This window comes from Lynx rufus, unplaced genomic scaffold (assembly GCF_022079265.1).
Source record: "Lynx rufus isolate CCGP_SWC_20201006 ecotype Redwood Valley unplaced genomic scaffold, mLynRuf1.p SCAF_12, whole genome shotgun sequence".
In the NCBI taxonomy this organism is placed as follows: Eukaryota; Metazoa; Chordata; class Mammalia; order Carnivora; family Felidae; genus Lynx; species Lynx rufus.
The window spans coordinates 14,614,662-14,642,297 of NW_025814826.1; the positions used below are offsets into that span (position 1 = coordinate 14,614,662).

The window sequence follows — 27,636 nt, forward strand, 5'->3', positions numbered from 1 at the left end:
TGAACAGTGTTTTGCCAATTAATTCAACATTTTAGATGAAATACACACAATTCCTGAAAGACACAAACTACTAAAGGTTACTCAAAGAGAAATAAATAACTTGAATATCCTGTATCATTCAAAGAAATTGAATTTGTAATTAAAAATTTTCCCACAGAGAAAACTCTAGGCCCAGTCATTTTCACTGGTAAATTCCACCAAACATTTAAGGAAGAAATAATATATATTACGTAATTTCTTGAAAAGGAGGAATTGCTACCCAACTCATTCTATTGAGGTCAGCATTATTATGAAACCCAAATCAGGCAAAGACATTACATGAAAAAAGAAAAAAAAAAAAAAAACCTACTGATTTTCCTCATGAGCATGGATGGAAAAGCTTCTAAACAAAATTTCACAAATTAAACCCAAAAACATATTTAAAGGATAATGCATCATGAAATTTATCTCAGGAATATACATATTTGGTTTAATATATGAAAATCAATCAATATAACCTCTATTGTAACAAACAAATAAAACAAAAACAAAAAACCATACGATCATTTCATTAGACACAGAATGTGTCTGAATCCAAAACTCATGCCTGATAAAAACTCTTAACAATGTAGAAATAGATGGAAACTTTCTCAATCTGATAAACAGCCACTATGAAAAATCTACAGCTGACATCTACTTATTGATAAAAGACTAATTTTTTTTTCCTCCTAAGATCAGGAACAAGATAAAGATATCTACTAACATAACTGTTCAACATTGTACTGGAGGTTCTAGCCACCGAATCAAGCAAGAAAAAGCATCCTGTTTGGAAACAAAGCAATAAAATAGTCTTAAATAAAGAAATGACATAAATATCTTTGTAGAAAATCTGATAGAAACTACAAGAAAGCTACTGGAACATCTCAGTCAGTTCAGCCAGACTCCAGGATACAAGATCAATATAGAAAAATCATTTTTTCCCCATAGACTAGTAACACGACAGAAAATTGAAGTTATAAAGTAATACCACTTGTAATCACATCCAAAAATATGATATACTTAAGGATAAATCTGATAAAAGTAGATCTGTACGTGAAAACTGTAAAACGATGCAGAAAGAAATTTTATAAGACTTTAAAAGGAGAGACATACCATGTTAACAGATTAGTAAAACTCTACATAGTATAGACATCAATTTCCCCCAAATAAATATATAGATTCTATGTGAGAGCAAAATCTCAATAGCCTTCTTCATTTGGTAGAAGATGACAAACTAATTCTAAAATTCACATGGAAATACAAAGGACCTCCACCATAACCAAAACACAACTGAGAAAAAGAACAAAGTTTGAAGACTTTATTCCTCCAGTATTTTTTTGACAAATCCTGTGATTTCAAGGCTTATACAGCTATAGTAATCAAGGCAGTGTGGCATTCCTGTAGAGAGAAACAGATCCATGGGACTGAACAGAGTCCAGAAAGAGACCCATACATACATGGACTTTTCAACAAAACCATAAAGAAAATTGAGAGGAAATAAATAATATTTCTGGCGAATTCTGCCAACATAATTAAATAACCATATTTTGAAAATGAACTGGCATTTATGCCTTTACCATAAACAAAAGTTAATTCAATGGAACATAAACCTAAATATAAAACCTAAAACCATAATACTTCTAGGAAAAATGATATGAGAAAATCCTGGTGATCTTGGATTAGGCAAAGATCTCTTAGGCATGACTCCAAGAGCACCATCCAGAAAAGGACAAATTCAAAAATTGGACTTCATAAAAATTTTAAATATCTTCAATAGCGACTATTAAGAAAATGAAAAGACAACCCAGAGGTTGGAAGAAAACACCTGCAAGTCATAAATGTGATAAAACTGCTATATAAAAATAGTATATAAATAACTATCAACAATCAAGGAATAACAAAACAGACAACACAATACAAAGTTGGGGGTGGGCAAAAGATTGGAGCAAACATTTCACCAAAGAGAGGGAGAACTGGAATTCTTACAAGTTGCTGGTGAGAATGTAAAATCAACCGTACATCCACTTGGAAAACAGTTCGAGAATTTCTTAGAAAGGTAAACATACAGTTACCAAACCATCCCACCACTCCACTTGTGACCCAAGGGAAATGAAAGCATGTGTCCACAAAATGACTTGTACGTGAATGTTCACAGCAAATTTATTTGTGATAAACAGCCCCAAACTGGAAACAAGCCAAAGGTCCATCAACAGGTGAACAGATAAGAAAATTATTACATCAATAAAATGGATACTGTTACTACACACTATACCATGGATGAATGTCAAAATAATTGTTGAATGAAAGAAGCCAGACACAGGAAAAGGGCACATACTGTATGATTCCATTTATATAAACTTCTAGGAAATGTAAACAGCACGGAGATGAAGGGACCTTAGCGGATGGGGAGGGAAGGGGAATAAGGCGAGCATACAGGAGGGAATCACAGAAGGGCAAGAGGAAACTTCTGGTACCATTGGATGTGATCTTGAGGGTTTCATGGCTGCATATACGTCGAGACTTATCAAACTGTAGGCTTTAGGTGAATTTTATCTATGTGAACTAAATCACAAGAAAGCTATTATAATAAACATACACAAACACAACCACAATAGTATAATCATATCTAAAAAGAAATTAACAATAATTCCTGAATATAATTTCATGGGAGAGTCAGTATTTATATTTTGCTATCTTATGAACTCATATTATTAGAGTTTATTATTCTGAAAGGGGATCCAAACAAGACCCAAAGGCTGTAATTGGTTTTGTCTCAAACAAATGAGTCAACACTTCCCATGAGATCTTATGAGATATTAATGGTCCAATAAGAAACACTGAACAAAAGAGTGCCAAGAATGTTTCTGGACATTCATAACTATTGTCCAATAGCTCCACAGAATAAAAATCCAATCTAGCATCTGACAATCTATTCTGATCTGTTCATCTAAATTTCTCTACTGCATGAATTTGGTTATTCTGGATTGTCTAGAGGAATGTGTACATCAGTTTTCAAATCATTTTGAAAAACATTTATGGAGTACCTGACAAAATATTATGCTGGTCAGCATAGGGGATACAAAGATGAACAGAACACAGTACTGCTACAGATTAAATATTTTTTCCCTTCAAATTTGTAGGTTGAAACCCTAACCCCCAAGGTGATGGTATTAAGAGGTGTGGCCTTTGGGAGGTGACTAGTTCATGAGGGCAGAGTTCATGAAGGGGATTAGTGCTTTATAAAAGAGACCCCACAGAGCTCCCTACTCCCTTCCACCATGTGAGGACTCAGTGAGAAGACACTGTCCATGAACCAGATACCAAATCTGCCAACGCTTTGATCTTAAACACCCCCACCTCTAGAACTGTGAAAAATAAATTTCTGCCAAGCCACCCAGATTGTGGCATTTTTGTTACAGCAGCTCGAAGGGACTAAGACAAATCTCTAGCCTCAAATAATTTAGATCTTAGAAGGGGTGGGGGAAGGAGGAGTCAATTAATGACTAGAATAGAAGGTTGAAAATTATCAGGCAGGGGCACCTGGGTGGCTCAGTTGGTTAAGCGTCCCACTTCGGCTCAGGTCATGACCTCACAGTTTGTGAGTTCGAGCCCCGCGTCGGGCTCTGGGCTGACAGCTCGGAGCCTGGAGCCTGCTTCGGATTCTGTGTCTCTCTCTTTCTATCTCCCCCTCCCCAGCTTGAGCTCTGTCTGTCTCTCTCAAAAATAAATAAATGTAAAAAAAAAAAAAAAAAGAAAATTATCAGGCAAAATGAGAATCATAAACTACTCTGGAAACATAAAGAAGCAAGACATTACTTCTAACTGGAACAATACGGTAAAAATTACCTGGGGTCTGAGCTGAGTTTTAAAGCACAGATCTAATTTGGGATGAGGCAGAGGCAGGCAGAAACCTTCCAAAGAAAGAGAAAACTGTAAATATGGGAATGTGGAAGAGGCAAGCCCAGGACTGAAAATTCAGGCAGAATTGCACTGGGTCGTGGATTAGGAATAGTGAAGATAAAGACTGCGTAAGGAGCTGGGCGCCAGACTATGCAACTTCTTGCACGACATTCTGAGGGATTTAGACTTTGTTCCATAGGCAATGTGGCATTACTGATGGTTTTAAGGAGTGACAGCAAATAACCTGTGTTTTAGGAAGTTCCTCTTGTCAGGAGTATGGGTAAGTAGAAAGGCAAAGAGCAGGAACAGGAGTGATTTCAGGAAGAGGAGAAGATTTCACAGAGCTGAGGGGTTGCCAATGCAGGGAGAGAGTTAAGTTCCCGACTAAGTTAAATGGTTAAATTTTAAGTTAGAAAAAAAAAAAAAAGACTTGAACATACAATTCTGAGAAAGAATTGCATTTGAAGCGATCAAAGAAAAAAATTACCATGTCTTACCAATAAAACTCACATTCAGATAAATCCACTTTCATGAATAATAATATACGTTACATGTTAATTTTTGATAGCTTTTCATTTTCTTTTTAACCCACCGCACTACCAATCACACTGTCACTTAGAGAGAAGGTGGGGAACATTCTAAAATGGCACAGATTACTGTCAGCCCAAATGATATGTGTTGTGTTGTGATTCTTTTTATGAATAATGTGCACTTTATTTTTATGCCACAGCACACCACATGTTTTGGTTTTTAACAGATGGCAAACTCTTTTTATCAGGGTTTTAAACTTGCACACTGGGAACAAAAACTATTTATACGGTAAACACTTTAGCTGATCCTATCTTTGGACAAGTTTAATTAAAGAATGAGATACCAACAGCACAATCAAGCAGACTCACGGGAGGAAGCAAGAAGTTGCTTCCTTGCTGAATACATTATTTTACCCCTGCAATTTAAAGCATCCATGGAAATAAATGGCACTATGGAGTTTTATAATAAACCCCATAAGCACTTAGCTTTTTTTGTTGTTGTTGCTAGCTGTTTTCAAACCTGGTGTTAATAAAGCTTTCACACCCAAGGAGAAGGAAAGCATAACTTACTCTTTAATGAGATGCCCTGACTCGACTGCTCACATAGCCCTCCAGTAGCCTCACACCTTATACAGCGTGTAGACGCTGGGTTTCTACATACAAACACTTTCTAAAACATCCCTGAAGAATCAGTATTCTCTTGCCCCAAAGACACTGACTATGTTGGGATATTGGGAGGATCAAGCTTCAAATTCATCAAGAGCCTCTTAGAAACGGAACATAGGCACATAAACAGTATGAAACAGACTCTGGAGTTGGGGATCACTTATATTTTTTATGAAATAATAAAGAAAGTAACAATAACAGTTGCTCATAACCATAGAGCAAGATGTCTCCAGCAAAGCGGAATGGTCATCCAAGGACAGGAGGATCCTGTCGCCTCCAGCAAAGCGGAATGGTCATCCAAGGACAGGCAGAATCAGCTCCCTATCTTACACCTGGAAGGCTTATTCAAGACCAAAGAGCAAATAGGAATTGGTAGGGCTGACGGTACACCTCCTGGGAAGGGACTCTTTCATCATACTCCAGTAATTTTCTTTTTTCTTTCTTTTTAAATACACTTTTTTTTAATGTTTATTTATTTTTGAGAGAGAGTGTGTGAGCAGGGGAGGGGCAGAGAGAGAGAGGGAGACAGAGGATTCTAAGCGGGCTCTGTGCCGTCAGCAGGGAGCCCAACGCAGGGCTCAAACTCATTAACGGTGAGAGTGAGATCAGGACCTGGGCTGAAGTCAGACGCTCAAGCGAATGAGCCATCCAGGCACCCCAAGAATTCTTTAGTTTTGATCCAGTGACTTTAACCAGTAAGAGGAATTTCGGTGCCTATGAAGAAAATGTTCGTGGAAAGAAAGGAAGAACTGATGACTACTTTAAAGGCTGACGCAGGTTGAACAACACTCATGTTCCCACATTTCCTCTCATGTTATTATGGGCCTCGGTCTCCCAACACCACATTCAGCCACATGCTTTAAAAACAAAACAGATCGAACCAAAAATTCAGTCTACGATGACTGACCAAGGGGGTGGGGGAGAAACCGTGTATTTCCATTACTTCAGTGCCTGTGTACTAAGTATGTCTGACCCTGTTAACCTAAGAGCCAATTTAAAACATTCCTCATTTTTAATTTCTTACTAACGAGTCTCTTCACTCATGTTTTATAATCACAGGGAAATACTCCAGGAAGTGCATGGCTGAGCTATTATCATACTTCTCAGGGGATAAAAGCCGGTCTGCCTCTGGCCTCCTTCCTCACCCCACACAGAGGTGTGCGGTTAATGGCACAACAACAAATGCCCTGCTGGGTCCTATACCGCTCTGCCTGAGACTGTCTTCAAGTGCCATGGAAAAATAGACTGCAGAGAAATGCACACGGGGTTCATGGCAGCAGTTATAAAGCAAGATGCGGTATGAATCAAAGTGACAAGGCACAGGAATAAAAAGCTCACCCAAGTTCATTGGTTTTACGTTGAAGCTATAATTTGGAATTAATGCTACTTCCACCCCACGACTAGCTGAATGACATTACTAATGACATCACTAATATGGTGGTATAAATGCACAAAGGAGTCAGTGATCCTTGGGGGAGAGGAGCCAAATTTCAGTGATGCATAAAAATCAAGGTCATTACCTGAAACACACCTTTATCAAACCTTGCCTTTTGCATAAAGCATATCAATTAAAGGCATCTTGCTGTATAGATTTCATCTACGGTTATTTCAAGTTTAGTTTTGAGTGTTTCATACAACCTGAAGAGAGTTGGTATTATAATCATGGTAGCTAACCAGCCTTGAAGGCTTCAGATGAGTATATACACACACATACATACATATATACACATTCCTAGAAGTAGGTCCTAATAAATCTTCACATGGACCAGGAAAGGAACAAATAGGAGAAGGTAGCATTAATGGTATTGACAAATTAAAGGAGAGAAAGTGTAAAAACCAATGGATATTAGAAAAAACAAATCATGACAATTTTCCTAAAAGTGATAGTGTCAAAGTTTTCCAGAAAAGACTCTAACAAATTTAAACTGTTTTACAGACAGCACCCCCATGATACCCTAGCAGAACTGCTCCTGGGGAAAGATGAGTGAACTGTGCACAGAAACACCTAGGAGCTGTTTTCCACATCAACACCTCATGTCTTTCATTCAAAAATAATTAAGTATCTGAATTCACAGGTCTACACAAAGAGAATTCTATGGATATAAGCCTGATTTGCTTCTTGAGGACCAGCTCACACATCTTCCCCCCCAGGAAGACTTCAGCTCCCTGCCCACCCCTGCCCCCCTCCTCCCGCCCCCTGGCTGTGAGTTATTCTGTTCTCTGGGCTCCCTCAGCATTTTGCCCATAACCTCTACCTCCTTCTATTCTAGTGGTTTATTTGCTCTGTTTTCAGGGCATTCCACAGAACATGGCAAACAAAGGAAGTGGAAATATTTGTTAAATTAATAAGGCATCCTCTTAGCTAGAAGCTGTTGTCCCTTTACTCAGTTCCCATGTACATTCTTGAAGCAGAGTCAATGCTCAGGGGGTGACTTCAAGTCCCAGGACCCGGCAAAAGAGGATACACCTTCACCCGGCACAAATGAACCTCCTGTACAAGAAAAGGGTAGAAATACATACAATTCCTCCACTTACTCTCTACCCACACATGCGGGCTTCTTAAAAATTAGCACAAAGGCAAAAATCACTGTGTTTTCTGATTCTACCATAGCCAAGTGAACAAATGTACTTGAAATGGGTTTGGAATTTGCAATACAAGTTGCTGCATATTTGCCTTAAGTGATTATTAACCACATCAGTGGTATTTTTGTATCACTTTAATGATAAGAGTTTTTAAAAAGTTCACTCTGGCAACCCAAGAATGAATGGATACACAATGATCCATTAAATGCTGAGCACCTTTTGTGTGCAAGGTTCTCATTGGGAGACGGCACAGAGGGAACCAATCTAGTCAAATGCACTTGCTTTCTAGTTTTAGGCTCCTATTTTTCTCAAAGCATCTTCGTCCCAGTTAGGAATTTATCTTCAGTGCATGATTTGTCCTAGGTTCCCAGCTACTTTCTAACCCATACATGATGAGGGTTAAATTGATTGGCTCTAACAGTTAAGCGGCAAAAATGCCAAAGAGAACAGTTTCTGTCCCTGGCTTCTGTAGATGAGTGCAGATGGACAACAGGAGAGACAGGATCATTGATAACAACCATTTTCTTCGATAGGTGAAGTTTGAGCATGTGCAGACGGCAGGTAAGAATTCATTAACATTATTCTCTTGCAATACTGGCTCAAGTTTGTGAGGTTTAGCAAAGGAATGGACTTGTGCGAGATGAGAGGAGTGTGCAGATGAGACAGACCAGGGCCCCAAAGGGCCCACGACCAGATTCAGAAGCCTCCCCAGCCCAGCTCAGTATCCTACCAACACCATGATAAAGAAGTGGTCCGTTTTTCTCAGATTCACACACAGTTAGGTTTGCTCGCCATTTGTGACTCATATACTTATTGTTAAGACAGCCGTTTAATAAACTTACAATGGCCCTTTTCCTAGTACAGGTTCAGCTCACAGTCCAGTGTTGCTGACATCCCTGCACTGGTCCGACGCCCTGTAGCTGTTGTCTGGACCAGCACCTTAGCCGGGCAGGGCTAGCAATGGGGCCCTGGGCTGCGTGCCAGTGCCTCTGGAGGAATCCAATGCTTCCCCTCTACGTGGAAATCCTTCTGTCAGCAAACATGTTCCTGCTCCCGGGACTTGTTGCCTGTTCCTGATGCCCTGTGATAAGGGCTTCGACCTGTTTCTGAGATATATCTGCCTGCTGCCTGGCCTCCCGGACGCCACCTGCTGCTTGCACCTAATTTTCTGTCCCACCCTTGAGTGCCTGTCTGACCTCAGGCTCCAGCCACTCTCCACCCTGCTCTAAGCCACCTGCTGATCACACTCAGTAATAGCAAAGGACCTTAGGACCTAAGTAGACGACGAGTGGGAAGAAGAAGCATTCTGGCACAGGAAAAAAACATGACTGCCGGGCTAAGGTGTTAGGAATAAGTAAGGAGTCTGGCTTCCGGGGCAGAATGTAATAAAATCGCCTGAACTGAAACAGAGAGGATCTGATTTATTTTCACTACTATTAATACTTTCTACTGTCAACACATATTTGATTTTGAAATGAAAAACATATAAACATACGGCAAGAATTACTGCTGTAAATGCCGGTACAATCAACCATTACATCAGAAGAATAAAAAAATGCTGTGGAGAAGAGCTCTGTAATCAGACTGAGGTAATTTTCCGTAATGCATTTTCCAAACTAATGCGCTCTCCAATTTGAAGCCTTGTTTAAGTAAATGAATGTATCTGACTACTGACAGCACTTTTTATGACAGCACTGTCTTTTTATGACAGTTCTTGAAAGCTTAATTTTAAGCTAGCCTGAGCATATGTGGCTAATATGTTCATCTTTAATTTGCTTCGGTGTACAAATAGACCATGTGTTAATACACAATAAAGTGGATCACTCCGATTTGAAGACAGGGTCATACTTCCCATCAGTCAAAAGAAAATTTAGACCCAGATGATAATTTTCAAACACACTAATATCCGGGTTTTTTCCTTGATAAACCTATTGTGCTCCCCTGCTCATGTTGTCACAACTGCGGCAGAAATCAGCTTTGTAAGCTGGTGAGTGCTCCACGGAAAGCATGAGAATGGGATTTTACAGATAACGAAGAATTTGCTATTATTGTCCTGCGGTGCCTCTGACTGAAGATTCATTCCGGTGCAAACAGGTGCCCTGAATTATCCCTGGTACCACAGTTTGGCTGAAATCATGAAATGAAAAATAAAAACAAAGCAAATGTGTATTTCAACACAGCTAAAATCTCTACTGCACTTGCTGAGACTGGTAATATATGCTGAGCTCATTTAAATCACCAAAATTGCTGTAATTAAACTTCTCTCTAAATCAGACTTGTAGAAGAGTCAGAAATCTCCTATAATTAACTTATCTGTGGAAGTAATCAGACAATAACTGCTGGTGTATTTTAGGAACCACTAAAACTACAGTAGCTGTTGAATGTAATGATTATAATAAATCTTTAACAGCAGGTTCCCTCACAACCCCTTCTCACAGCTGCAAGGGTGGGAGGGAGACTTTTCCCCGAGCATTTCCTGGAGTTGGTTTAAGTGTGCTATTGCTACACGGCTCTTCGATGATACGGGAAGATTTGTAAGGCGTCATGGTATGGCCTGAATGGAACCACCAGTCGGCGCTACCCCTAGGAGGGCTGTTGGTACTAACAATAAGAACAGATAGCGTGTTAGGTTCTGCTAAAGACAATGAACCAAAGCACCTCCAAAAAGCAGCTGAAAGACAGAAGACCTAGGGTACCTGGGTGGCTCAGCCAGTTAAGCGTCCAACTCTCGATCTCGGCTCAGGTCATGATCTCATGGTTCGTGAGTTTAAGCCCCACATGGGGCTCTGCCCTGCCAGCGCGAAGCCTGCTTGGGATTCTCTGCCCCTTCTCTCTCTCTGCCCCTCCCCCACTCGCACTCTTTCTCTCCCTCTCAAAATAAATAAATAAACTTAAAAGACAGAAGACCTACCTGTAGAAATCACGCAATAATTAAGTTCAAGGTAGTGATGACTTGGTCAAGCCCATGTGAAGGGCTCTAAGAGACCAAAGCCACTGAAGCTTGATGACAGCTGTCTTCCCAGACAGGTACCACCATTCGTATCCGAAGAAGACAAAAGAATGAATTATTTGAGGGAAGAACAATGCTCCCAAGCGAAAGCCATCTGAATCAAGGCTGTCCAATGTTTTGGTACATATTTTATTACAACAGAAAAGTATATGAAAGCAAGGAGATACTGCTGGAACAAAGTACTACACAGGTGAGAGAACAACATTCTCATGCATCCGTTCACACACTAACTTATTTCAACGATTATGTATCTGTAAAGCACTGTACACGAAACTGATAAAGCACCAACTGGGAAAGTATTTTTGCAATACAAAAACCAACAAGGGTTTAGTATCAATATTAATGAAATCCTAAAAACCAACGAGAAAAAAAATACATGAATAGGCAGTTCGCAGAATGGACGCATTTAAGATGTTCAGCTTCTCTAGCATTCAAAGAATGTTAATATTCATATTTCATTATATCAATGAGTTATCACGGATTTAAATAAATTAAATCAATGAAATGTCACTGAAACATTAAAGCAGCTATTTGAAGGCACTGGAAAATGACCAAAGATAGATACAAACTTATAAACAAAAGAATTTATTCTTGACAGTTTCTACATTGGATAAGAATGGTAAATTGGTGATCTTTTCAGGTGTGAGGGTACTTGCTCCCCAAACACCCCAAGTCAGGCAGTGGAACTGTGTCCTTCCCCGCTAAAGGGGGCAGGTGACAGCATGCAGAGAGCAGAGCTGATAAAAATTTTAAAGGGAAATTTTAGATGCAAGAGAACCACAGAAGGGCTGAGATCCAAAGTTTGAGAATACACTCTGCACAGATCCTGGCTGACTGATAACTTTCTATCTTCATGGACAGCCCCTGGGAGGCTGGTGAAAAATCAGGCAGAATCTCAATGAGGATGGACTGCATCCTTCCCATATCATTGAAGAGCATATGTAGCTGCAAAAACAATTACCCCCAAACCTAGCAGCTTACAGCAACTGTAAACATTTTGTTTCTTCCACAAGAAGAAGACCTATTTTGCTATCTAGACCTATTCAAAGTGCTGCTTATGTATTCTCATGGCAAGGCAGCCAGCTTCCTCTAGAGCAAGCAAGTGATCCAAAGGAGAGCGAGGTAGAGTATACACTGACCTAGACTTGGGATTCACCCTCGGTCAATTCTGCATTGCCCTATTAGTCACATAGGTCAGCCCTATTCAATGGAAAGAGGACCCCACAGAAGCACAAATACCAGGAGGCAAGAATCACTGGGCGCCCTCCTGGATGTTAACTACTACAGAAATCTACCTTTGAAAGACAAAACTACTCTGGTGACATGTGCAAGTGTGTTGTGTTTTGCCCGAGTACATTTCTCAATACACACTCAGTTGGGGTAGCAGAAATTAGAAGTCCTAACGGCTTGAGGTATAAGATAGCAGAACCTCAGGCCGGCAAAGCAACTGGAAATTAAGATGGCAAATATCAGAAAGAAGCCCCCAAATCTGAGTATGAATTCTGCCCACATCTAAACTACACAGGCCCAGAGTACCTCCATTTCTACTCTCCAGAGAGCTGAACTTAAAAAATAGCAGCTGGGAGCCAAACAACAACAACGACGACGACGACGACGACGACAAATTGAACAGGGAAAGCAGTCACCTTCTGCAGGGGAGATGGATTTTTCAGTTTGAGTCCAGGCAAGTTAACTGTCTACTAGATACAACAATCATTAGGGGGGGAGAAAAATTCCAGAGTTGCTGTAACAGATTATATACACAGTCCAGCTTTTGCCCACAATTTACTAGACGTGCAAAGAAACAGGACTCTCCTGATCCACACTTAGGGGGAAAAAGTAGTCCGTAGCAACTATCTCCAAGTGTGCCCAGATACTGGGTTTAGTGGAAAAACATTTCAGATTGCTGATTATTAATAAGTATAAACACTTAAAGAAAAGCTTGGTATTAATGAATGAACAGATATGGAATCTCAATAGTGAAATGGAAACTATAAAAAAGCAGCAATCAGAGATCTAGAGTTGAAAAGAAAAGTAGCTAGAATGAAAATTTTACCACATGGGCTGAAGAGCAGATCTGAAATAGAAGAAGAAAGACTCACTGACCTTAAAGACAGAACAACAGAAATTATCCAATCCAAGAAGGGAAAATGATAACAAAAACAAACGTTTCAGAAATCTGGATATTATCATGCAGTCCAACAAGTAATTGGAATACTACATGTAGTGGAGAGGAAAAGAAAAAATAAATAAATAAATAAATAAATAAATATGGCTGAATATGGCTGAAAAACACTTAACTCACCATAAGAAATTTTGGTAAGAATTAAATGAGAACCTATGTGAAAACAACATGAAATACAGTACATTATAGACAGTTTAGGTTAATTCATATATTGATACTTCTGTTTATAAACTCTTCTTGCCCATCACTTGGGCTATTTGCATCTCATAATATCACCATCAGATGAAGAGGTAAATTAAAGGCAAAGGGATTAAGCCACACTTTTCATACCATAACTATTTACTCAACTCCTATGATATTATGGTTCAGTGCTATTAGAGGGACGTGATGGTTTCATTTTATGTGTCAACTTGACTAAGCCATGGCACCCATATATTTGGTCAAACGTGTCTGCATATTGCTGTGAAGATATTGTTTAGAGGACATTAACATTTAAATCAGTCAGCTGGGAGTAAAGTGGATTATCCGCCATAATGTAAGTGGGACTCATCCAATCAGTTGAAGGCCTAAAGAAAAAGACTGACACTGACCGCCCCCCCCCAGCCCCCCACCAAGGAGGAGGAAACTCTGCCTTCAGACTGCCTTTGGCCTCGAGCTATAATATCAACTCTCCCTTGGGTTTCCAGTTTGCCTACTTACACTGCAGATTTTGGACTGGCTAGTCTCTACAATCATGTGAGTCCATTCCTTAAAACAAATCTCTGTGTCTCTGTCTCTATCTCTCTCTAAACATACACACATACATATGTGCGCGCGCGCACACACACACACACACACACACACACCCCTATTGTATTAGTTCTGTTTCTCTAGAGAACCTTGACTAATACAAGGTGGGGGAGGGTGTCACGGTTCCTACCTTTAAGATGCCTTCTGTCTATACTCAACACATCTCCAGAGACAAGGGGAAACAAAAGCAAAAATGAACTATTGGGACCTTACCAAAATAAAAAGCTTCTGCACAGCAAAGGAAACAATCAGCAAAACTAAAAGGCAACAGACAGAATGGGAGAAGATATTTGCAAATGACATATCAGATACAGGGTTAGTATCCAAAATCTATAAAGAATTTATCAAACTCAACATCGAAAAAACAAATAATCCAGTGAAGAAATGGGCAAAGGACATGAGGAGACACTTCTCCAAAGAAGGCATCCAGATGGCCAACTGACACATGAAAAAATGCTCAACATCACTCATCATCAGGGAAATACAAATCAAAACCACAATGAGATACCACCTCACACCCGTCAGAATGGCTAACATTAACAACTCAGGCCACAACAGATGTTGGCGAGCATGCGGAGAAAGAGGATCTCTTTTGCATTGTTGGTGGGAATGCCAGCTGGTGCAGCCGCTCTGGAAAACAGTATGGAGGTTCCTCAAAAAACTAAAAATAGAACTACCCTAGACCCAGCAATTGCACTACTAGGCATTTATCCATGGGATACAGCTGTGCTGTTTTGAAGGGACACACAACCCCATGTCTATAGCAGCACTATCAACAATAGCCAAAGGATGGAAAGAGCCCAAATGTCCATCGATAGATGAATGGATAAAGAAAATGTGGTATATATACACAATGGAGTATTACTCGGCAATCGAAAAGAATGAAATCTTGCTATTTGCAAGTATGTGGATGGAACTAGAGGGTATTATGCTAAGTGAAATTAGGGAAAGACAAATATCATATGACTTCACTCGTATGAAGACTTTAAGATAAAAAACAGATGAACATAAGGGAAAGGAAGCAAAAATAATGTAAAAACAGGGAGGGGGACAAAACACAAGAGACTCTTAAATATGGAGAACAAACAGAAGGTTACTGGAGGGGTTGTGCGAGGGGGGATGGGCTAAATGGGTAAGGGGCTTAAGGAATCTACTCCTGAAATCATTGTTGCACTATATGCTAACTAACTTGGATGTAAATTAAAAAAATAAATTAAATTTTAAAAAGATGCCTCCTGTCTAAAAATTAAGGGAAAAACTCACAACACATGCTAAAAATCTACAAGCACAGGGTGTCTTGGGAGTAGAAAGGAAAAGCACATCTTCTGGTCTGGAGTGAGAGACAGGGGTGCACTTGGGGGAGGATTCCTAGCAGAGGGAAGCTTTAAGCTCATTTCTAAGGAGCAGGAGCTTGTCAGGTGAATGTGAAGAGGAGAGGCAGGAAAGAACATTTTGAACAGGGGAAAGCCATAAACAGGAGTCAGATCCCGAGAAGCTTAGGTGCTATACCAGTAAGTTTAGTTTTCATCCTCAAGACGATGATGAACGACTTTGATCAGATATGTTACGTTCAGTTCTAAGAGTCCCAGGAAAAACTTCACTGACAGATGTATTTTTTAATAATGAGAAAACTTCCTAATGAGCCTTGACCATTTGCTCACGTTGGTTCCGTGTTTTCCTTACGATCACAGAAAACCCAGAAGTATTTATACAAGGCACTGGTTGCAGCAAGCTGATTTACTGGCTATATCATAACCTTCTCAGCCTTTTAAGCTGCAAAATGTGATTTCTGTTAGTGTAAATGTGACTTGTTTTCTAGTGCCATCTGGTGTTTTATTAGGGCACAGATTACTACTTTTCAAAAGAATGCAAACAGCAGGCAAGACACCGTGAAATGCCTAAAAGACAGTCACAGAATCTACTGTTTACGCATATCCTTAATTGTAATGAATGACAAAATGAGATATTAAATATTAGTCTAAATCAAAGAAAAATTTCAGGAAAAGTCCTCGATTCAAATGCAATTTTAACACACACACACACACACAGAAAAAAACACATTTCCTTTTTGCAGGCATGGGTATTTTGTTAGTTTTTTTCAAATTCCTTTAAAAGACTCACAAATCCTCAATTAAAAACTAACACTTGATAGATGTTAAATCAGCCACCTGTTGCATACTTTTCTGTTCAATGAACTGTTAAAGCCCACATTTTTTCAGGAGCTTCAAGTCATTTTTGGCTCCTGTCTTTCTTTCATACTTCATATCCTATCCATTAGCAAATTCTAGTGACTTTATCTTCAAATACACAGAGAACCCAAATGCCACTCACCTCCACTACCCCACATCCTAATCCCGACCATTACTACCTCTAGGAGTCGCCTAAGTGGTCTCCCTGCTTCCAATCTTGTATCCCCAGAGCTAGAATGAGCCTTTTGTAACGAGCCAACCTTCTGTTCAAAATCTCCCAGGGGCTTCCCACCTCACTCGAGATAATACACAAAGTCCTTCTGGCTGGTGGCCTTCATAGCCCTGTGTGATTTGGACCCTGCGAGCCCTCGGAGCTCACCCACTCCTCCCCCTCCCCCTCCCACATTCCCCAGCCGCCACACTGGCCTCCTCTCTGATCCTCAGGCTAAGCACCCTCCCTCGGGGGCTATGGATATGCCCTTCCATCCCTGGACTTCCTTCTCCCAGATGCTTCCACAGCTTATTCCCTTGCATCTTCAAATGTCACTGTCCCAGAGGACTCTCTACGGAGCAATACTCCTGCCCACTGTGAGGCTCTGTAGTTTTTTTCCTATTTTATATTCCTTTTCATACTTATCACTATTATATTCTGATTTTTAAAAATTACATATCTAACCTTCCCCCTCCACACACATACACATTATAAGTACCATGAGAACTGGGACTTTGTTTTTACGGTGTTAGCCCCAGTGCCTAAAATAGGGCCTGGCGCATAGTAGGTACACAACCATGTATTGAATAAATGGATGAATAAAAGTTAGTGTTTGAATGTGACATCTAGTAAGCCATTTTAGCACTGCATTACTTTGTAGTTCATGCATTTTGCGGTTGTGGAATACAGAATAAGTGGGAAAAGATGACATCCAGTGGGGAGAAACTGATACAGCAACTTTATCTAAAATGGACAGAAGTAATCTGATTCAGTTTAAGAATCTGGCACCTCCAAATAGGGCCTATTTTGGAATAAGCCTTATTTCAAACCCATGACTCCATCAAAATAAACTTAATATGACTCTCTAAAAGGAAGGGGACATAGAATTATTAATTCTTTTTTTTTTGTAAGTTTTATTTTTACTTATTTTGAGAGAGAGAGAGAGAGCACGAGTTGGCGAAGGGCAGAGAGAGGGGGCGGGGAGAGAAAATCCCAAGCAGTCTCTACAAAGTCCGTGCAGAGCCCGAGGTGGGGCTCAAACACTCGAACCACAAGATCGTGACCTGGGCTGAAGTCAGATGTTCAACTGACTGAGCCACCCAGGCGCCTCTAGAATTATTAATGCAAAGTAAAAGCAAAATCTTCCACTCTTACCAGCAGTCCCTCAATGCACTTGGGGAGCGATAACATAAGTAGAAAATCAGGCAACCTAATAATTCATCTTGAGATAAATTCATAATAGCCATTAAAAAGAAAACAAAACTCCGTTCTATTATTCTGAAACTAAGGTCTATTAAAACACATTCCAATTTTCACTACATGTTCCACAGGTGGATTCTTTCTTTCCCCTTCCCCCGTCCCTACAGTTAACAGCACCATATGAATCTGAGTTAAAAAAAAAAAAAAAAAAAAAGAAAAGGATAGAATCCCAAAGTGGACAATGAATTCCAATGGATTTTCCATGAATCCAGGGTAATACTGATCACCCTATTTTTAAACTCTAAGACTATTCCAGCATTTCACACTCAGTAAAATACCATTCGCTACAAACATCTTTCGGTTGGAACGGATAGTAACTGCCAGTTTTACACAACGGAAGGCGATGAATCAGCCAAGTGAAGCTGTTCCGTGGCTTCTCTCCAGGGATTCCCTGAAGAAACAGCCAAGAGAGGCCAGCACCCACCACACTGGGAAAGTCCCCTTCGCATCAGAAGCAGCCTGGAGGGCAAGGCTGTACAGAGCATGGCGGGCAGCGCAGAGGGAGGCAAGGCCCCCTGAGGAAGAAACGGAGCCTCTGTAGACAGAGCAGCAACACGGCTTCCAGTCATGCTGTGAGCAGCAGAAACAACACCCACGACCTACCCTCTCCGTCTCTACCTTTGTCAGAAGCACTGGGGCAGACCTCCCAAGAACACACAAGTCAACGTGTGAATGGCAAAGGCTCTGATTTGCAGACACGCACAGGGCCTGGGTAGGCCATCCTACTACCTGAAGGAAAATGTCAGCCCCCCTGCCATGGCGTCGCCTCTGATTTTCTCTCTGACCGCATGGCATATACTCTCAGCTTGGTCAGGGTGCTCTAGCTTCACAGGCTTGGCTTTCCCGCCACGGGACCTTTGCACAGACTCTTCCTCTGTTCAGTGTGCTCCTGGCTCAGCATTCGCACAGCTGCCTTGATTACATGGCTAACCCCCTCAGAGACCTTCTCCCCTTCCCATTTCCCTCCAGCACACTCTCCTGTTTGGTTTCCTTTAGACCACGATCTCTATTTTAGTTTGTGTATGTGTTGCTGGACTCCTTACTGGGATGTAGGCTCTATGAAAGCAGGGATTTTGTCTTATTCTCACCTGCATCCACTTCTCTACAACAGTATCTGGCATGCAGTAGGCATGCAAATATTTAACTGGATAAATAAGCCAGTGTAGGTTTTCGTGAATGATGAGAAATTGATGTTTTTTTTTAATACTCCGGTGACTTATTGACTTTTTAGCACAAAGCAGTAGCCATTTCCAGAAAATCTGGTGGCAGGGCATACTTTGGTGACAAAACAGTAAAATGCCGCATGCCCAAGACTGCCAATTGCCGCTCCCTCTCAATATTCGATGTTCCTTTCTTCTGTAGAACTAGAACCCTGAATTTTAGCTGCACCAACATGCTATCAGTTAAAGGCAGTTCTCCCAAGAACTACCCTCCTACTCTCCCCACTTCCTTCCTGTTATCTCGATGTGGTGATAAGGGCTTGGGCTTGAATGGCCCTTTTGGAACGTAAGGTTATGGACTAAAGACGACAGAATGGCAAGAGAGGAGCTAGGTCCCTAAGGAGCCACTAAACAGGCCCTAGTTTATTTATGTGGATAAGAAATAAACTCTTACCTTGTTTAAGCCATGGCAACTTGAGGTTTGTAAAAACTAGATGTAACTGTATTTAATTGTAATGGGAATGTGGTGATCTGTAGGGAAGGTCTGAATCTAACTCAAATGCTGAAGACACAGGAGGAGGGTAAAAACGGGGGGGCTGTTAAAAAAAAACAGGGCTTTCCTTAAAATTGTTTCTTTCCCTAATCAACATAGGGCAGGAAAACAAGAATAAAGGCCCAAGAGGATCTGTTTTATATCCCTTCTCTGTTATACTTGGGGCTGGTATCTGGGATCACAGAGCGAGATGCTGGCTAACTTGGTCCCAAAGAACAGCCTTGGTGCAGAGGCAGGACAGGAAGTGTTCATTGGTCCAAGGCCAACTGAATGATGTGGATCATTTTGTGAGTTTTTTGTACAGCTAAATTTATTCAATCAAAAAAACAAAAAAACCACCCTTTATTCTTTCACTATATGTGTCTTCCTTTGGGAGCTAAAAATACTTTTGCTTTTGTAGCTGATTATGACAGTACATATGGATTTTTGAAAAGCACTGCTTGAACAAAATTTAAAAACTGGCTGACCCACATCAACGAACTGAACTGCTAATCAAAAGCAATCCGAAGTCCAGATATTTGGATGGCAGTAGTGTAGCAGACTGCATTTATCATTTATCATTTACAAATACTAGTTTCATTTTAACTTCCTGTTTTGAAGTAGGGCCTGTGAGGCATGAGAAACACTATGCTTATTTCTGGATGAAGAAACTGTAAGGGTATGTAACACTTTAACGCCAGTCAGTTCTGCGCTCCAAACAGCAGGGGTACGAGGACACATCCACTGAGCTCAGACATACGAGGTCACGGAGGAGATCACGTAGTCGTCCCAGCATCTTGAGGGATGACAACCGCAGTCTCCTTACCCCAGTGTCGCTGATTCAGGTCTGGGTTCCCCATAGATCTCCATCCTAGGAGTTCTAGCGGGGTGTGCTTCTTACTCCAGAGCTTGGGTTTTAAAGAGCCTATCATGTCTGTTCGTATTAATCCTTAGGAATTAAAACATAATAGAAATTCATTCAAATACTGACCGAACACCTACTATGTGCCAGGCACAAGAAATGCAGCGGTGAGCAAAACAGACAAAAATGCATCTCCATGAAAATTTAATTCCGGGGGGAGGTTCGAACAAACACGAAAGAATGAGACAAACTATCAAATATAATCACATGGTGGTAAGCGGTATGGAGAAACCAAAGCAAGGAAACAGGGTAGGGAAAGTAAGGGGGGTCGGGAGAGTGTGCAGAGAGAGCAATGCTCTGAGGACCCAGTCCCGGCCACTAGGGTGCCGGAGGGTCAGGGAGACGAGCGGCCATCTGAAGAGGCTGAGAACAAGCAAACCACAGACAGTCGGAGAAAAACCAAGAGGATGTGGCATCAGCAAACCAAGTGAGAGCAGGGTTCTGGAATTGAGGATCTACCCAAAACCCGGTGACATCCTCCTCCTTGCTTTCTTTTTTTCTCCTCAGTACAGTCATCCCCCCTCATCTGTGGGGGATCCATTCCAAGATTCCTAGTGGATGCCGGAAACCACAGACAGTACTGAACCCTATACAGACCAAGTTTTTTCTGATGCACATATACCCATGATAAAGTTTAGTTTACAGATCAGGCACTGTAGGAGATCAACAACCATACTAGTAATAAAATAGGACAAATACAGCAATATACTGTAAGAAATGTCATATGAATGTGGTCTCTCTCTGTCTCCCTCTCAAAATACCGTACAGTCCTGGACTCATCCTTCTTATGATAACGCCTACATGATGAGATGAAGTGAGGTGAAGGATGTGGGCATTTCTGACAACACGTCAGAAAGAGGGTTCTGCTTCCTGACCACATCTGACCACGGGTAACCGAAATCGCAGAAAACAAAAGCGAGGATAAGAGGGCTCCTTACTTCCGATCGGAGTATGTCATGGCATCCTGGAAGATTAGGAAGGCAGCGTGGAGAACTTGTGCCATGACTGAGCTAAATCCCAGTCACCTACGTATAAAAACCAACTGACAGTTTCTGATACTGACGAGAAACGTGCAGAATTAGCAAGTTATTTAGAAATGCGCAGGTAAGTACCAGAAGAAACGGCTAAAAGAAAGTCAGCAATGGGACTCACGGACAGGGAGCGGTAGGGGAGAAGACTGCTGCTTTCATGAAAAGGCATATGTTAAAAACTACCCATATTAATTTGATAAAAAATTAAATACAACTAGTCTGGAAAAAAAAAAACGTGACTAAATGCCTAGTTCCCAGCCTAAGGGCTACCGAATTACAGCCAGCGGCTAGCAATTTCACAAGTTTTATTTGTACACTAAGACTGCGTACATTATGTGTATTATAACATGTTATGTGTAAATATAATATATCTACTCTAATATCTTCTCAAATGTAGACACCGCTTTCATCACTAAAAATTAAAGGCATTTATGAAATTCTAATGCTTAATCATTAAAGATTTTATCATTCAAATGATACTAAAAGCAAACAGAACTACCCTATGATCCAATAATTGCACTACTGACGATTTACCCCCCAAAAACAAAGAAAAAATAACTAATTCAAAGGGATACATGTACCCCTGTGTTTATCGCAGCATTATTTACAATAGCCAAACTATGGAAGCAGCCCAAGTGTCCACCGACTGGTGAATGGATAAAGAGGATAGATAGGGTATACACATCTTCAATGCAACGGAATATCATTCAACCATAAAAAAGAATGAAATCTTGTCTTTTGCAACAACAGGGATGGGGCAAGAGAGTATAATGCCAAGTGAAACAAGTCAGCCAGAGAAAGGCAAATACCATAAATTTCACTCATATGTGGAACTCAAGAAACAAAACAAATGAGCGGGCAGAGGCGGGGAAGAGAGAGAAAAACCAAGAGACTCTTCACTATAAGAACAAAATGAAGGTTACCAGAGGGGATGGGGGTGATTAAACAGCGCACGTATCATGATGCAAATAAACAAACAAACAATTAATTAAATAAATACAATTACTGAAAAGATTTACGAGAGCTAAAATTTGCAGCCTTATTTACTATTTAGAGATTCTTATTGACCGGGCTTGAATTAAATACTTGAAAATAAAAATGTCAAGGACTGGAAAGAATAAAGACAAGTGGAATATGAAAAATAAAGCATAAGCACCATTCTTTTAAAAGCACCACTTTTTAACTTAGTTCCTCACTCTAATAAGAGCTGACTTAAAATTCTACTGGATTCTTAAACTTATTGGAATCCCACTGTAATCAACTCTGGGAAGGCAGACATGATTCATTCTATGTGGATGTAACCTTGTTTGCGTGTCTTTCCAACAATTCAGAGTTCCTTGAATAAGGAGAACATGTTCTAGTAATCTCTGGATCTCTATTCCTGGCACAGATGCTAACATAAACAATCATATTTGACGTTTCCTAAGTGCTTTCCCTGTGCTGCACACTTCCTTAAGCACTTTGCACATATTTTCACCCAATTACTATTGTAGAAACAGGAGTCATCTGCTTCCTGAACTTGGTACTGTTTTATTCCCATATCACAGAAGAGGAAACTGAGGCACACCAGGCAAGGGATTCTCAGACACACATAGAGTGAATGGCAAAACGAGGATTAAAAGCCAGGCAATCTCTCCTTAGAGCCTTGGCTCTTAATGTTTATGTAAATATTACTAAATGTTTGATAAAATCATTGGAATAATAAACCCAGAGATAACTGGGTTTTTTTTTTTAACTGGTAATAAAAAAAGAAAATCATCATGCTATTCGTGAATGCTATGCTTATTTTTTTCCTATGCATATTCGAAGGGTTGTTTGTCTGATAATCTCACCTTTTTCTTTTTGTTCTGGATCATCTGTTTTTCTATTTGTTTCTGAAAAGTAAAGACAAAACAAAATGAATATTGTGAATGTCACCATTCAATATCTCAAAATATAGGACCATATTTAAATGAATTCAAACAAATATAATTTAAGAAAAATATTTCTGGGCATAGAGTTTAATTTTCCAAAACCTTAAATTCTTTCCCACATGAAATTGGTTACAAAAACATTAAGATTAGACTCATTTGAATTACTCAGAAAAGTCACCAGGCAGTGGGGCGCCTCACGTCTCAGTCGGTTAAGGTTCCAACTTTGGCTCAGAGCATGAGTCTCACAGCTCACGAGTTCGAGCCCTGGTTCGAGCCCTGCGTCGGGCTGCGCTGACAGTGTGAAGCCTGCTTCGGATCCTCTGTCTCCCTCTCTCTGCCCCTCCCCCACTCATTTTCTCTCTCTTAAAAAAAAGTCACTGAGCAGTAACCAGGGCTGAGGCATCTGGCTAAGTGTTCCACATCTACAGGACACTGGCCGTGGGTCATCCCCACCAATCCTTTTTTTTTTTAATTTTTTTTTTATGTTTATTTTTGAGACAGAGAGAGACACAGCGTGAGCAGGGGAGGGGCAGAGAGAGAGGGAAACATAGAATCCGAAGCAGGCTCCAGGCTCCAAGCTGTCAGCACAGAGCTCGATGTGGGGCTTGAACCCACAAACGGTGAGATCATGAGCTGAGCTGAAGTCGGACGTTTAACTGACTGAGCTACCCTGGCGCCCCAATCCCCGCCAATTCTAAGTGCCTCTGTGGGGACAAAGGCAAACTGAAGTGGAGAGAAGCCCTCATCAAAGCTCGTTCAATATCTGCATTGTCTCCTAAAACCCTAAGAGTACTTTATAACAGCAATTGTGTGCTTTAAAGGAATACAGCGTGTCCCCGTCACTGGGGTGACACCAGTCTCCCTTCCCTAAGGACTTCACATATACACAGGTGGCCTGCTGAGGGTGCTCGCACTGAGCCCAGGTGCTGAGGAGCCCACGGCTTACCTGTGTCAGCCTCTCACTAAGTGAGTCAGAGTCATAGGGTCTGTCCTACAAACGGGGCTGAGTGCAAACCCACCCAGAACCTGGGCCAGTCAAACAACATCCCCCCTACATGGAAAACTATGGTACCTGATCTGACCGTGCACTTATAACCTCATTTCTGCATTATCTCATTATCTGGCCTACTGTTTAATATAGGTTGGGGTCTAGTAGACCAGTTGATTATAGTTCCAGCAGGTACTTATCTAGCTTTGGGTATTTCTCGGCACACATGTTTCGGCATGGATGTTGGCGTCGGGATGGGGTAGCATTTGGGAGGCTGATATAAAATCTGACTCAGTTCTTCCCCCATCGTAGCCTGGGCTCTGGGGTGAGATCAGGGATACAACCACAGAACACTAGACTTTCTGCTCCCCAGTTTCCTCCATACGTTCAAGATCACACTTATCATTTTTTAGAAGTGAAAAGTCAATCTGAGGCAGGCTCCCAGACAAAGAAGGAATTTTCATAGGTCAAGTGTTTTTGAGACGCTAGTGGAGAGGAAGGGAGCAACCTTTCAAAGCTGCAGTGTGCCAGGCTCGGTCTAAGCCCATGGCATCTGTCTCCTGTCTCCTCACACCCAGGAGGGAGGGAGGTCTCATCTCCCTCTGTGCAAGGGAGGAAGCCGAGGCTTAGAAAGTAGAGTGTCTGACGTTATCAAGGTCAGTTTACATCCCTCCAGAGCATATAATCTTCTACAGTGCCCTTCTCTGCAATAGAAACAAGGGGTAGTGACGTGTAGGTCTCGCCTTCCGCAAAGAGTGGGTTTTATAAAGTTGAGTGCCACACACTTCCTGCCACTGAGGCAGAACATACACGGGGCATTTAAAAACAAAAACGAAAGCACGTTCTAGATCTCCGGTGAATGTTCTAGAACTTCTGATCTCATTAAAGTTAGGCAGTGTATCATTTAACAGGCAGACGTCAAGGATACAGGATTGAGGGAAATCGTCAACAATTTCAGTCCTCGAGATGTCCTTCCGGTGGTATCATCAGTGTCTGCAGGAAGGTTGTGACCCTCCACATCCTCAGTAATCTGTCACCTGGCACACGGCTAGTGTAATTTGAAAAGTCGAGCACAAAATGCGAGTTCCTAACCTGACTAGAGAAAACAGGCGGGTACTGGTCATGAAGAAGAGTTTAGGGTTCTCCACACATCTTCTGCCCCAAGGGAGTTAATAAGGAAGGAGGAGTGGCTTGATCACATTTTAAATAGGTGTGAGAGGGCCCTGGCCAGGCGTGCTCCCAGGAACAAGGGACACCACCTTTCTTGCTCTTCCAACGGAGTATCTATGATGAGGCAATGAGCTTGACCTAAGAAGGCCCAGCCCAAACTCCCCCAGCTCTGGGCAAAAGCTCTCGCTCGTGTCCCCTTCTGTCCCTCACATCACATCAACATGCTAACATCTGTGACTCATATTTGGATATGGGGAAATGCACAGAGAGCAGGCAGGTTAGCCTCTCTGATTTGCAGTGCTGAAATGTAGCTTAGATACACGGGTTTTCTAAGAGTTCCAGCTTACTCACTGCTACTCTGCACAGCTAATAGTGAAGTGTTACTCTGCTTTACTTTATTCTCTGCGCATACGCATGTCTGAGACACTTTATGTGGACCTTGCTGTGCCACAGAGGAAAATCGACTTGTTGGATGCTTACTGTGTGCCCAGCATTGTTCTAAGCACAAAATGCAGATGATCCCATCAATTCCATCGACCCAGTCCAATTCCGAAAGTTATCAAAGTACAGTTCACCTGTATCTCATACTTAGTGTTTAAGCACTCATACTGAAGAAGAAAGACATTATGCAATCTCTAACCGTACGTAACTCTTTTTTCCCCTTTCAGAATAAGAAAACTCTTACTAAAATGAATGGGATCTTAAATGTCCAAAAATTATCATGAACCATTAAAGAAAATCACTTTCATGAATTGAAAAATCCTCAACTCTATGATGTTCCAGATACTGTGCTGATCTGCTTTCTGGCCAGCTCTTCTTGGACCCCAGGCACATCCCAAAGCTAATTTCCATCCGGGTCTAGTTGTCCTCCCAAGCTCATCACAATGGCATCTGGGACTCCCCAGGACCCAGACCTAGGGCTCTGCTTCCCCTCTGACAGCCCACCCAGCCCAGCCTTCCAGTACAGATTTCTGTCTTCTTCTGTCTCCCTGCCAGTACTGAGTCAGGTCCTACCGCATCACCCGGACTATTACTGGTTAGTCTCCAACCTGCCTGCCCTCCAGCTGTTTCCACCTTCCACCTGTTGCCCATTGCTCACTTCAGAATACCATGAATGACCAAGGCTGGCAGGTGTTCCCCTCTCTGACCTTCAGTATTCTTGTCCACAAGCAGGGATAACCCCTATCTGCTGGGGAACCTCAACTCCCTATCACACACGAAGCACATAGCAGAGTAAATGAGGTCAATAAAAGTGGGTCCGCTTAGCCCGTGTTGAAAGTCTTTATTTTATTGTTTCCTCTGGGCATGCTGGGGGAGAAAACAACACTTTCTGGAATTTTCTAGTTCTCCTTTTCTGCCCAGAGAATGAAGATCAAAAGAGAACTTCCTGTACCCTTTTCTGCTCTACCACCTGCTCAGACTCTCTTCTTCTCAACTAGGATGAAGTTCATTCATGTCCTCACAGAACAATGATCATGGTGGCGGGGGAGGGGGGGCGATCAGAAGGGTACAAGGGAGTGGGGCTTGCCAAAACTTCTAGGTGCTGAACAAAAACCCTAACAGATGGAGGTAATTTTAATCTTGCCCCCGGATGAGTATGCTACTCTTATGTAGCATAAGAGCAAATGGTAAATAAAATAAACGTTACCTATTAGAAATACGTTAAGAAAGAGTCGAAGGTACACTTTCAAGATTTCAGTCATCAAAGATACTGTAACATTCTAGAATACTAGTAAGCGTAAAATGAACTGATTTCATTATGTAACAAAATAATAACAACAAATAATGACAATATAGAGAAGAATTCTGCATTTTATTGCACTCAAATAACATTAAACAGAAGACATTTACATTATTTTTAGAAAATCCATTGATGTTGCCCATCCTTGGCATCTGTTTGTAAAGGCAAGGCTCATTAAGTCAGATATTTGGAATTAAAAAGTATTTGAAGTTGACTACAGCATAATTAATCCTCAATTTCCAGAGTTGTAGAGATGATTATATACAAAACTCCAGCAAAATTTTACTCATTTATCAGTTCTATGTCACTCCTAAGTTTCCCTAAAAAAATATGGCTTTATAAAAAGTAGTGTTCTATAATTCACAATATGAATTAAGAGCTTTATTAGAATTTGAGTAGCAACTCTGTATTACCCATATCACAGCTTCGGAAAATTATTGCTTTTCTTAGTAATTTAATCTTCCGGATTTCGCTACACACTGGGTCAGCATGCATAACTCACTACATTGTAACTATGATCTATAACGATAGAAATATAAAATCTCTTTGATTGTAGCCCTAAAAGCAGGAAAAAAAAAAGTCACCTTATCTTAAGACAATGTTAACATAATCAAGCTTTCCCTGACATGGAAATGAAATGACTTCTTATGGCTTTTTTTTTTCTTTTTTAACAGCTCATGGTCCTTTTAAATGATGTCACTGACTTCTTTTCTAACAAATGAGTATTTTCATCACAGCAACTATTTCTGAGCCAAAATAAAGCACATCAAAAATAGAAGAAACTCTTCAGGATAGAAGAGAAAAAAGGCTCATACATTGCAAACAGCAGCAGGCATGT

General features: G+C 41.0%; 1 protein-coding gene across 1 annotated transcript in view; it reads right to left on the minus strand.

The window, feature by feature from the left end:
* The window catches only part of ASPH (aspartate beta-hydroxylase), a 221,347-nt gene that overhangs the window by 92,133 nt on the left and 101,578 nt on the right, over positions 1–27,636 (minus strand). The window contains exon 14 of the mRNA XM_047073977.1: positions 22,819–22,860. Within this exon, the coding sequence (XP_046929933.1) occupies positions 22,819–22,860 (42 nt within the window). The remainder of the gene's footprint in view (positions 1–22,818; positions 22,861–27,636) is intronic.